This window comes from Lolium rigidum, chromosome 7 (assembly GCF_022539505.1).
Source record: "Lolium rigidum isolate FL_2022 chromosome 7, APGP_CSIRO_Lrig_0.1, whole genome shotgun sequence".
NCBI lineage: Eukaryota > Viridiplantae > Streptophyta > Magnoliopsida > Poales > Poaceae > Lolium > Lolium rigidum.
The window spans coordinates 268,244,263-268,257,231 of NC_061514.1; the positions used below are offsets into that span (position 1 = coordinate 268,244,263).

At 51.3% G+C, this 12,969-nt stretch overlaps 1 protein-coding gene across 1 annotated transcript; it reads left to right on the forward strand.

The window, feature by feature from the left end:
- Positions 1 to 8,963: 8,963 nt before the first annotated feature.
- On the forward strand, positions 8,964 to 12,424 carry LOC124673996 (zinc finger protein ENHYDROUS-like). Its single transcript, XM_047210041.1, has 4 exons — positions 8,964 to 9,119; positions 9,257 to 9,659; positions 9,790 to 10,268; positions 10,484 to 12,424. Exons 1-4 carry the CDS (start codon positions 9,029 to 9,031, stop codon positions 12,136 to 12,138), a joined length of 2,628 nt encoding a protein of 875 aa, XP_047065997.1. The 5' UTR covers positions 8,964 to 9,028; the 3' UTR covers positions 12,139 to 12,424.
- The last annotated feature ends 545 nt before the right edge of the window (positions 12,425 to 12,969 follow it).

Consider the following 12,969-nt stretch of genomic DNA (forward strand, 5'->3'; position numbering starts at 1 on the left):
CGATAGGCTGCTATGCTCGACTCACCGAGAGGTAAGGATTCTAGGGTTTGTGCTCTAAGTTGCGGTGGTTCTGCCAATTGTTGTTCTGATGTTCGGTAGGCCCTCTCCTGGTCTTTATATAGCAGGCCAGGTCCCAAGTCCTGTCCAAACTCGACTAGGTTACATTGAGATCTAATCTAATCTTTCATTTGTCGACGCCTTCTTGCCTTGTCCATCTGCCATTCGTAGTAGCTAGGAAATGTCATTATGAACTACCATCCGTACTAGCTAGGGATCAATTCATGAACTGATCTGTGATTTTTGTGTGATGAGAGATGATAGTATGGTAAGGTCACCAGTGTAGAGAACATGTGACCTTTATGCTTGCCTGGATGGTACCAAACATGTGTAGTTTCATTTCCATCGACAGTTGAACAAAAATACCTTTTTGGCCTAAACTATGCAGCCTGAGCAACCAAACAACAGGCCAATTCTGGCCCGTAGCTCGTTCCAAATGGGGAAGTGTGCTTGCAGCACTGTGTCGGTGAGCTCCAAAATCAGCCTAGGATACAACACACGTCCATGGTTCCTTTCATTTTGTGCTTGCATAGTACAATATTAAGCTTATCCTTTCCCTTAGTAGCGAAATGGACTGGAAATTAGCAATTATGAGCTAAGAATTTAGGAAAATTAGCATCTTACATTTCGGAAAGGAAGGGGTGATTACAAAAAAACTGCTAAGCCCCATACCGCCCTCTGTTGGTCTTATGAGACCATGAAATTCATTTTCTAAAGTGGTGTTGTATTCGGGGTTCGAAATGCTCCCAATCCTAACCGGTGGGGTCCTACAGAGAGATATGTTTTTATAACCCGCATTGAAAATCCTCCTTCCTTGTTGGAATACATATATGATCAGAAACTATTTCCCAAGATTGTTTTGATATATATAAAATGAACCATATATACACATTTTTCCTATCCCTAAAAAAGAAAAAGATGAGCCCTTCCAATACATTACCAAGGAAAATCAGTGTTTCTTTTATAGGCTAAATTCTATTGGATTTTAGATGTATGTAATTTCTTAATTATCTGAGATCAAAAATAAGAGATGACAGGAGGGTTCTATATAGATAGAGAAATAAGAATTAAATAACGATGTGGAAAAGTAGACATGAATTGTGTACAATGGCATTGTATAACAATTTGGAAAAGGATGATCATCCTCAAGACGAACATAGGATGCTCCTGGATGGTCGAGCTGAAGGACATCAAAGGCATTGTTTGCCTCAACCAAGGTGGCTTGGATTTGGCATTGCTCATGAGGTGAAGATTGGATACTTCATGACCTTGAAGACGCTCAGGGACGACTTCTTCAAGATCACCATCTTCGACTATACCATGAAGGAGGTGATCTAGAGGTGCCCGCAACATAATTCAACCCTTGCCGTGATCGACAAGTGAAGAATGTGCCTCCTTTATGTCAGTTAGTATGTTTAATTTCGTGTTGAGCAATGTTTGGTCGATGCTATGTGCTACTAAATAATGTCTGGTGGATGGTATTTGCTACTGAACGATGGTTGGTCGATGCTATGTCATATTGATGCACAAAAGGGGTGGAGGTTATCATATTACTTGTTCCGCACATAACCAAACACGGTGTTAAGTTTCTTCCCAACGTAAAACCGCCTACCAATCGAACTGTCTCTCGTTTTTCCAGTCGAGCCCAAGTAAAATTGTTAGCATCCAACCGTAGTACCAAAGATGACCCAAATCACGTTTCTACTCATAAGGTAGCTACTAGGCCAAGTTGCACTTAACGTCACCAAATGGGAAAAACCGTTGTGAGCATCCAATCACGTCCTAGGTATCCTTCTGGCCGATTGATAATCGAAACTTTTTCAGTTTTGATTTACCTATCTATTTGTCGTAATTAATAATTTTGAATTTTGAAGTGCGACTCACCGCTTGAACTTTCCTTGAAACGAGAAGTTGCATATTAGGCTGGTGCCATTGCAGGCTGGAGCGGAGGCGGTAACGGCGGCGACGGGGCGGGAGAGGGGCGGGAGGCGGGCGGGACGGGAGGGAGGGGCGCCGGCGGGGGCGCCCGGCGGTAGCGCCCGCTCCCGCCCGGCTGGCGCCCGCGTTGGCGGCGGGAGTGAGGCGGGAGCGGGGCGGGAGGCGGGGCGACGCGATGGCGGGGTGGGGCGAGAGCGACGCGGGCGGGAGTGGGGCGGTAGCGGGCGAGAGGCGGGCGGGATGCGGGCGGGAGTGGGGCGGTAGCGGGCGGGAGTGGGGCGGGAGTGGGGCGGCAGTGGCTGAGGTGGCGCGATGTGATTCGTCCACCTCAGCTAGCCGTTGGGGTAGCCGTTGGTACTTCAAAAACCCTAAAATTTGAGCCCCCCTCTATAAATACCCGCATATGGTTTCACTCACTCCACACCCATTTCATCTCCTCCACTCTCCATTTCCACTCCCTCCGAACGCCATGTCTTCGTCCGGCAGCTTCGAGCGACGGAATAGAGGGTGAGCCGATCGCCGCATTCCAGGGCGGAGTACGAGGAGGAGATGCTGAACGAGGAGGAGGAGCCAAGACGTCCGCGAAAGCGCCGAGAGTTCATCAGGCGTGATCGTCTTGGTGCCCACGATCGGCTGTTCGAGGACTACTTCGCCGACGACTGCAACTACCCTCCGAGCTTCTTTCGGCGAAGGTATCGGATGAGGCGATCCCTTTTCCTGCGCATTGTGGATAGATTGGGTGAATACTCTCCGTATTTCACCCAAAGGAATGATGCTCTCAACCGTGCTGGTTTTTCTCCCTCGCAAAAGTGTACTGCGGCTTTGCGTCCGTTAGCTTATGGAGCCTCTGCGGATACAATAGATGAGTGGCTTAAGTTAGCTAGACAAACTTCATCAGATTGTCTAGATAGATTCTGTGAAGGCATCATTGCCTGTTACGGAGAACACTTTTGCCGTCGACCTACTGTCGAGGATACTCAGCGTCTATTAGCGAAAGCGGAGGAGCGTGGATTTCCGGGGATGTTAGGGAGCATCGATTGCATGCATTGGCAGTGGAGGAACTGCCCAGTGGCTTTTGCTGGTCAAACGACCTCAATGTACTCAACCAGTCGCCGTTGTTCACGGACGTGCTTAGGGGAGAAGCACCCGTAGTGAACTTCACGGTGAATGGACACGAGTACAACTATGGTTACTACCTTGCCGACGGCATCTACCCCTCCCGGCCGGTGTTCATGAAAGGTGTTACTCTTCCACAAAGTGAAAAGCGACGAATGTTCATTGCTCGCTCAATCGCCTTGGCGCAAAGATGTCGAGTGTGCCTTTGGAGTGCTCGAAGGCTAGGTTCAACATTCTAGCAGTTCCGGACGCTCCTACTCCGTGCGTACTCTTGGGTTGATCATGCGTGCATGTGTCATTCTCGCACAACATGATCATCGATGATGAACGTGGTACAAATTTGGAGCACACCTATGAGACCGTTGAGTCCAATGTCGGCCCCGCAATACACCACCATGCACCACCAAGCCTAGCAGCCAGATTCGGATGGACAACGATATGAGGGACTCATCGTTGTATACACGACTCCCAGCAAGATTTGATAGAGCATGTGTGGGCTCATAATGGCTAGATTATGTAATTTTTTCAACTATTTATGTAATTTTTTCTAATTTTTATGTAATTTCTTTTTATGATATAATCGGTAACAATTTTAGTTCAATAAAATAATTTCCTTCCATTATTTTTAATGTTGTAATCTGAAAAAGATAAGCTAATGTTGAGGAGAGAGAAAAGTCGATGTGGAGGAGAGAGAAGTGAGAGCTCTCACTATAGCTCTACGACGGCGAGGTGGGGTGAGAGTGGGGTGAGAGTGAGGTAAGAGTGAGGAAAAAGCTGATGTGGCGAGGCTAGAGTGGGGCGGTGCATTGGCACCACCTGTAAACCTACTTGACCATGTGCAGTGCGTTGGCCTTTTGTCTAGGCACTGTAAACCTACCTGACCATATGCGGTACGTAGGCATCTTTTTTGAGAGGGTGATGAAAGAAAACCAGTACTATTCAGAATTGTTAGGGAGGCCCGGGAGGTGTTTTAGTATGAAAACGCACAATACACGAAAAAACCGTGCAATTTTTTCTAGAGTGCAAGCTTTGTAGGAAGAACACATGTAATAATGCACTAATGCTTCTACAAAAAAAAAGGTGAACAAATAACCCCCTCTTCCTATCAACCAAACGTTTTTATATGATTCAAAAGGAGCAATTAGGGGAAACGCCCACATTTCCTTGTACGAAACCAAGCCTGCGGACCAAAACCGCACCCATTTCCCAGCACTGCGTTGCTGGCAAGTGGCATGGTCGCTTGCCTGCGTTGCTTCCGTACGCGGTGATAGATCCAACACACTTCACACGAGAGGTTGGTCTATGACGACCCCGCCAACACCTAAAATATCCCCGTCCATCCATTGACACGGAACCTAGGCAAGGAAAAAAAGTAACGGCGGCAGCATCTCATGGCCCATGTAAAAAAAGTAGACTAGTTTATTATTGGTCGCAAGAGAACAAGGTCGGCCAGTTCACGAGTTCACTATCTACCCAAAGGGCAGCGCAGCGCATCGGGCCCTTGTACGCGGTGTGCCGCGTCATGGCCTACGGCGGGCGGGCGACTAGTCAGCTAGCCGCCTTCAGCTTCGCGAGCACACTCGCCGACTTCTTTTCCCGTTGCGGCGCGGTCCAGGCCGCGATCGGATACGTACGCCCGGGCCGTCGCGCGACGTATTTGTACCGCGTACGGCCGCGAGTGCTGGGGCGGGGGCGGAGGCGCCGCGGGACACGACAACCCCCACCGCCATGTGGATAGGATAACGGCGATCCATCGCTGCGGGACAGCCGCGCATCGTTATCAACTCCGGCGAGATCCATCCAACCGCTGCCCACCGCGTGCTTCCCCGACACCATTCCCCGGACTGGGAACTCCTCCTTTTCTACACCCAGCCAGCCTACCATCTTCTCCGGTCCTCATGATCAGAATCCCAACCTCATCGATATAAACATAAATGTACTTGTACTACTACTACCAGTACGTCCCAGTTTTTTCTTCTTCTTTTGAACAAAACTACGTCCCAGTTTACAGGAGTATTACACATTTTAAGAAGGAACTTTGACTACAAATTTAATCAACAAAATATAAGATATATGCCACAAAATTAATACCATTGGATTTATATCTAAAAGAAGTTTTTAACAGTATAATTTTTGTGATATATATCATATATTGTTTTGATTAAATTGCTAGTCAGAGTTTTTTTTCAAAAAGCATAATACACATCTAAACATGTATGGATGGAGTACACTACTTTGAGCAACTTTAACACGCCCCTTATCTCCCGTCTTTTAACATTTTTTTTTTTGAAATGGAAATCTCGCTCCAGCCTCTGCATCCAAAAGATGCACACAACTTTTTTTTATTAAATTATTCGCAAAGCCTTATAAGGGAGATATAAAGATCAACTCGAAGCTATATTTCCAGCGACAACTCGCTGTACCTGTAAGGGCGATGAAGGGGGTGACCATGAACAGGGTAGTACCCTGACAATACACCAACGCACATCATCGAAAACTGAATGCCTTCCCAAGCCGTCCATTGGCGGGTGATAAACACAACCAGTCAAGCGGACTCTGAGCGCACGCCATTGCACACGCCATAGAAATCGCTACCGCCGTCTTCCTCGCACCCATCTTCAAGAGAGATCACCGTATTGACCTTGCCAGACCTACCGTCGATGTCACCGTGATGCCAGACAGCTCCACCATCATGCACGCGTCCAGCAGTCCGCGTCCGTCTTTGATACCCTGCAGCTCCACGCCGCCGAGAATCATCGACGTCAATGTGGTAGATGAACACCACTCCACCAAGATCCACCTCCATAAAAAACGATGCCCCAAGAGGTAAAAAGACGCAGGAAGCGCCATCATCACCCGATCGGCACAGACGCAGGGAGATACAAACGATCCCGTCTTTTAACATAGCACGATAAACGTGATTTCGGTGTGAAATTCGCTCTAGTAGAGTAGACACCATAAATCCATCCCTTAATAAGTAGAACCTCTATGTGATAGACATTGTATTCACTTTTCTTTTCTCTACTTCCAATTTTTACTAGGATGCACCTATGACATGCCCTGACTCCAATGACTCCCCCAGCCTAGCCCGTCGTGCGCTGATAACCCACAAGTATAGGGGATCACAACAGTCTTCGAGGGAAGTAAAACCCAATTTATTGATTCGACACAAGGGGAGACAAAGAATACTTGAAAGCCTTAACAGCGGAGTTGTCAATTCAGCCTGCACTGGAAACAGGACTTACTCGCAAGAGTTTATCAAGTAGTAACGGTTTTATAGCGAGTAGCGTAGTGAAATAACAACAGACAGAGTAACAAAGACAGCGAGTAGTGATTATAGTAAACGAGCAGGATTAAAAATACCGTAGGCACGAGGATGGATGAACGGGCGTTGCATGGATGAGAGAAACTCATGTAACAATCAAAGCAGGGCATTTGCAGATAATAATAAAACGGTATCCAAGTACTAATCAATCAATAGGCATGTGTTCCATATATAGTCGTACGTGCTCGCAATGAGAAACTTGCACAACATCTTTTGTCCTACCAGCTGGTGGCAGCCGGGCCTCTAGGGAATCTACTGAAAATTAAGGCACTCCTTTTAATAGAGCACCGGAGCAAAGCATTAACACTCTGTGAACACATGTGATCCTCATATCACCGCCATCCCCTTCGGTTGTCCCAATTTCTGTCACTTTGGGGCCTCGGGTTCCGGACAACAATACGTGTATACAACTTGCAGGTAAGATCATAAAGTAATGAATATCATCATGAATCGATAACATGTTCAGATCTGAAATCATGGCACTCGGGCCCTAGTGACAAGCATTAATCATAACAATTTGCAACAATATCATAAAAGTACCAATTACGGACACTAGGCACTATGCCCTAACAATCTTATGCTATTACATGACCAATCTCATCCAATCCCTACCACCCCCTTCAGCCTACAGCGGGGGAATTACTCACACATGGATGGGGGAAACATGGTCGGTCGATGGAGAGGCGTCGGTGATGATGATGGCGATGATCTCCTCCAATTCCCCGTCCCGGCGGAGTGCCGAACGGAGTTTCGGTCCCGAGACGGAGTTTCGCGATGGTGGCGGCGTACTGGATGGTTTCTGACGATTTCGACTTCCTCCCGTGCGTTTTTAGGTCGAAGGCAATAAGTAGTCCGAAGGAGGGCGTCGGGGGCCAGCCGAGGCCGCCACACACTAGGGCCGCGCGCCCCCCTCCTGGGCCGCGCCGGCCTAGCGTGTGGGGCCCTCGGGCCCCCACCTGGCTTGCCCTTCTGGCTCCGCCAGTATTCTAGGAAAATAGGACCTTTCGCATAAATTCCGAGGATTTTTCTGAAAGTTGGATTTCTGCACAAAAACGAGACATCAGAGCAATTCTGCTGAAAACAACGTTAGTCCGTGTTAGTTGCATCCAAAATACACAAATTAGAGGCAAAACAATAGCAAAAGTGTTCGGGAAAGTAGATACGTTTTGGACGTATCATGCGCCGCCTTTGGGAGCTCGTCCGGCCGTGGCTCCTGCTCGTGTCCCCGTGTGGGCATGCTCCGCCCTTGCTTCCTTCTCGTGAGCCATGGTCGCCGCACGCCTCCTTGCCGTCGACAACGCATACCTCGACCCCATGCTCGACCGGAGCTCACGGCAGCGCGAACCTTTCTCGTACCTCAGCTGCCGCCTCCTCTGGCTCCTCCTCGCCCCTCCTCGTTGTTCCCTGCAACCTTCGCGAGCTCAGTTGTGGGGAGTCGCACGGTCACCGTCCCCGAGTTTGACCACGTGGACTCCAATCCACCATGACCCTCCCACTTGCCCCTCGTCCGTGCCGCACCCGTAGACCTCATCTCCATCTGAAGGTTGACATGACCTCACACCCCTTGCTTGATTCTGGCTAGGGCGTCTTGTCTCTACACCAAGCCCCTCAACGCCGCTCGGTTCCACCGCTTGGTTGAGGATGATGCAAATTGATGCGAATTTAGACGAATTTGGTGGCTTTCGGCGAAAGTTCGACGAGTCCTACAATGGAATGCCACTGACACGTCTGGAACTTGCGTCCCGCCAAAACCTTGCGCGGATACATGCCCCCTCGGTTCGCCCACATAATCCTTTGTATCTATGGGTTGGGGCGACGGATATACCGACCCCCTTAAAAACAAGTAAACTTTTAACGGTTTTACGTTGTCGGTTCTTGCCTTTTTTCTCCATTTAAAACCGTAAACAAGCGGTTATTTTAACGGCCGAGAGGATACAAAGGGTACGCTAGTGTTGCTCTTAATGCAGTAAGTATCGGTACGAGCAGCTGGTCGATACGTGTACCGTGTACGTACATGGAATTCAGCGGAGAGAGAGACAAGGAACAGTAATGATGATGGAGGGGGCGTTTGGACACGGGCGATTTTTCTTTGCTGTGCGGGCTTAAAGGGGCCCTAGCGCTAGCCACCAAAAAGGGTGTCCCCGCAGGGCAGTAAACGGCGCAGGGTGACCACGTGCGCCCGCCTCGCACGCATCGCGGCGCGGCGCGCGATCCGACGGCGGCGGCGCGGCGCTTACCCACCCCGCACCCGAACGCCAACGTGCCGGATTGGATTGGCACGGCGCGGCGGGGTAGGAGTAGACAGACACCCAGCGGGCAGCGAGCGAGCGAGCGCCTCATCCCGATGCCGATGCCGCTGCCGCTCTGACTCCCATCCATCTCCCCCAGCCCAGCCAGCCCCCAATCGAAAGCAACCCAGCCAGGCAGCGAGCGAGCTGCGAGAGGACGAGCACGAAAAACAAATTCTTCCGTCCACCGCCACCGCCGCCGCGCGCGCTCCGTTCGCCGACGCGGGTCGGCAGGGTGGAGAGGGGACGGCTGGAGGGCGGCGGGCCGAGCGGAGCCGCGGCCGTGGCGCCAGATCGAGCGGGGATGCCGCCCAATCCGACGGACCCGGAGCAGCCGGACGCCGCCGCGGCGCCGGCGCCGCCCAAGAAGAAGAGGAACCTGCCCGGCACGCCAGGCAAGCCCCCAAGCTCCCCCCTTTTTCCTTCCCCTATACTGCTCCATCCATCCATCCATCCCACCTCGCGCGCTTGCTTGCTTGCGCTTTGCCTGTATGTCCGACTGACGGCGGTCGGTTCTTTCCCCCCGTTGCAGATCCGGACGCGGAGGTGATCGCGCTGTCGCCGGGGACGCTCATGGCCACCAACCGCTTCGTGTGCGAGGTCTGCGGCAAGGGCTTCCAGCGGGACCAGAACCTGCAGCTGCACCGCCGGGGCCACAACCTGCCCTGGCGCCTGCGCCAGCGCGGGCCCGGCGCCGCGCCGCCGCGCCGCAGGGTCTACGTCTGCCCGGAGCCCGGGTGCGTGCACCACGCCCCGGCCCGCGCGCTCGGGGACCTCACGGGCATCAAGAAGCACTTCTGCCGCAAGCACGGCGAGAAGCGATGGGCCTGCCCGCGCTGCGGGAAGCGCTACGCCGTGCAGGCAGACCTCAAGGCGCACGCCAAGACCTGCGGCACCCGCGAGTACCGCTGCGACTGCGGAACGCTCTTCACCAGGTAATTTCTTCCTCCTGCTTTCAGCTTGCCTTCTCTTTTTTATTCCCCATTTCTCTCGACCTCGAAAATGTTTCCTTTCCCTTGTTTCGTTCATTCATTCATCGGTCGGTTTCCTGCTGCCTTGATTCAGGCGAGACAGCTTCGTCACGCATCGAGCCTTCTGTGGCGCTCTCGTGGAGGAGACTGGCAGAGTGCTCGCCGTTCCGGCGCCGCCTTCTCCCCAGCCGCCTGGTTTGGGGGATGTTGAGGAAAACATGGACAATGAGAAGGCAGATGAGAATGTGGAGAAGGTAGATGAGGAGGAGAAAGGCGATGAAAATGAGAATTCTGCTGTGGCAGTGGTGGATGAGCCTCAGCGTGTCGAGGCAGTGTCTGAGGCGCCGCAGCGCATTCCTTCGCCGCCGCAGCACTTTCCGTCGCCGCGGCGCATTCCGTCGCCCCCGCAGCAGCGCATTCATTCGCCGCCGCCGCAGCAGCGCATTCCGTCGCCCCCACAGCAGCGCATTCCTTCGCCGCCGCCGCAGCAGCGCATTCCGTCGCCGCCATCTCCGGTACCACAGGAGCAGCAGCAGCAGCAGCCAATGGTGGCAGTGGTGCCAAATTTGGAGGGTATGTCTCCTTTGCATTCTCTAGTGTGCTTGTCTTACTACCTATAAATAGGCTATACGTGGGGAAATTCTTTGTACCTAAATCCATCTTATTAGTTATTACTGCAACAAAAAGGGGAATGCTTGTTTCTTTCCCGATTTGGGTTGCCTTATGATCAATCAGCCAACAATGATGATTGACTTGTTCTTTTCTGTTGTGGTGTATGTATGTTACAGAGCCAAAGGTGGCTGCGGAGCCAATTGTGGTCGTTAAGCAGGAGGAGGAAGACAAGCAGGATGAAGATGTTTGCTTCCAGGAAGCCGATAGATACGACAACGCTGAATTGGAAGGATCCAGCCTGCCGGATAACGATACACCGATGCTTCCTTGTTTCCTACCGTCGCCCTCGGATGCCATTGGTACAGATGGCAGCAGCACCAGCTGTGGCACAGTCAGCAGCGCTTCGAATTCCATCGCGCCAGCTACGACGACTAGCACGTTTGCTGGGCTGTTTGCATCCGCCACAGCAAGCACCACTCCCCAGAGCAGATCGCTGCGCGATCTTATCGGTGTTGATCCTACCTTCCTTTGCCTCGCGATTGGTACGCCCTCCAACCTCTTCCCGCAGACAAACGCGAGCAACCCCGGCAGCTTTGCTCCACCTCCAGCACCACACATGTCTGCGACGGCACTCCTGCAGAAGGCTGCTGAGGCTGGAGCCTCGCAAGCAGGAACGTCTTTCTTGAAGGAGTTTGGGCTTGCAAGTTCCTCCTCTTCAACCCCATCCAGGCCACCGCAAGGAAGGTCTATCGATAGCTCACCACAATCCCAGCAGCCTCAAGGAAGGTTTATCGACAGCTCAAGACAATCCCAGCAGCCTCAAGGAAGCTTTATCGACAGCTCAAGACAACCCCAGCTAGCTCAAGGAAGGTTTATCGACAGCTCAAGACAGTCTCAGCTACCTCAAGAGAGGTTCATAAACAACTCGATGCCATCCAAGCTATCTCAAGGGAGATTCATGGATACTTCATTACCATCCCAGCACCTAGCTCAAGGCAGATTCATGGACACCACACAACCATCCCAGCAGCAACCTCAAGGGAGATTTATGGATACCACACCACCATCCCAGCAGCAACCTCAAGGGAGATTCATGGATACCACACAACCATCCCAGCAGCAACCTCAAGGGAGATTCATGGATACAGGACTACCATGCCAGCAGCTACCTCAAGGAAGGTTCTTCAGTAACTCGCCACCATCAAATCTATCTCAAGGAAGGTTCTTCGATAACCTGCCACCATCCAGTCTACCGCAGGGAAGGTTCTTCGTTAGCTCGCCACCATCCAATGTACCTCAGGGAAGATTCACCGATTACTCGCCACCATCCAAGCTACCACCAGCAAGATATATCGATAGCTCGCCGCTGCCCAAGCTACCACAGGGAAGGTACATCAATAGCTCGCCACCATCGAGGGTACCACAGGGAAGGTACATGGATAGCTCACCACCATCGAGGGTACCGCAGGGAAGGTTGGTCGACAGCATTCCGCAGCAGTGGCACCAACAGAGTAATCAACAGCTAATGGATATGGAGCCTGGGCCGATGGTATCTGGCAGCCTTGGCCTTGGCCTTGCGTACCAAGGTGCAAATGCAGGGTTGCCAGATTCGATGATGGGGCAATCACAATCACCACTGTTCGGTCCCAAGCCTGCTGCCACTCTGGACTTCCTTGGGCTTGGCATCGGAGGGACAATGGGCGGCTCCACACCCAACGGTGGTGGCCTCCCGGCATTGATGCTTGGAGGGGAGCTGGACATGGGGTCTGCACAGGCGCACCCTCCATGGGAAGAGGCACAGAGGAAGATCAATGGCCGCACAATCCTGTGAGGTTTCCGTTTTTTTGTAACCTTACTTAGGGGCTTTTGTGCTTTGGCTCATCCAATTCTTTCAGCTGCTGTGGTTGGTTGGTAGTAGGGAAGCTAGAACTGTGTAAGCTGGTGCAGAACCTGTATATAGATCCATCCACCCCTCTCATCTCCTGTCTAAATTAAAAGCTACCATAGAGAGAATTTGATCCCTGCAAGATGGAAACCCCTTTGTGACATGTTCCTGTACAAATGCAACAGGGGTAAGTAGTTGCCTTTATATTTTGTGAGATGAGTAGGTGCCTTTATTACTGGTTGCTTGTGGTGCCAAATTGCCAGCGCAGGATTGCTTCGGAAAAGGAAAGGATGAGACTGTGACAGCGAGGGTAGCTAGTTAGCCGCATGTGAAAGGTGTTTTTCAGTTTTCGCCTGTTGCTGTCGGTCAATATATCTGCCCAACTCTCTCCTTTGCGAGTCTCGCCTCTGCACTTTTGTGTAGGATTATCTTATTTTTCCTGTTGACACATACCTGAAGAATAAGCCCAAGTCAGTATATCTGCCCAAGTCTTTCCCGGTGAATGTGATGGACCGTCGATCTCTTGCGTCCCGTGTTATGTTTTTACTGATGGTTACTTACCAGTTGTTTTCTGTGACAGCAGGAACATCCTGAGAAGGATAATATCTTTGCTGATGTTAACCTTTTTATTCTTCTTCTTCTTCTGAGGAATGGTTGGTTAGTCGGCAAGTGCAATTGCCAGTGTACAGTTGCAGCGGTACCCGATTTGCTGCTGCGTTTGTGATGCACGAACAACACACGAGTTCCTGATTCGAAAGTGGGCTAAGGAGGAGTGGC

Bases quoted from the DNA above. Each gene is read 5' to 3' on its own strand.
- LOC124673996 (XM_047210041.1), top strand. From the start codon at position 9,029: ATGCCGCCCAATCCGACGGACCCGGAGCAGCCGGACGCCGCCGCGGCG. The intron at 9,660-9,789 runs GTAATTTCTTCC...GCCTTGATTCAG, and splicing joins TGCGGAACGCTCTTCACCAG to GCGAGACAGCTTCGTCACGC. The intron at 10,269-10,483 runs GTATGTCTCCTT...TGTATGTTACAG, and splicing joins AGTGGTGCCAAATTTGGAGG to AGCCAAAGGTGGCTGCGGAG.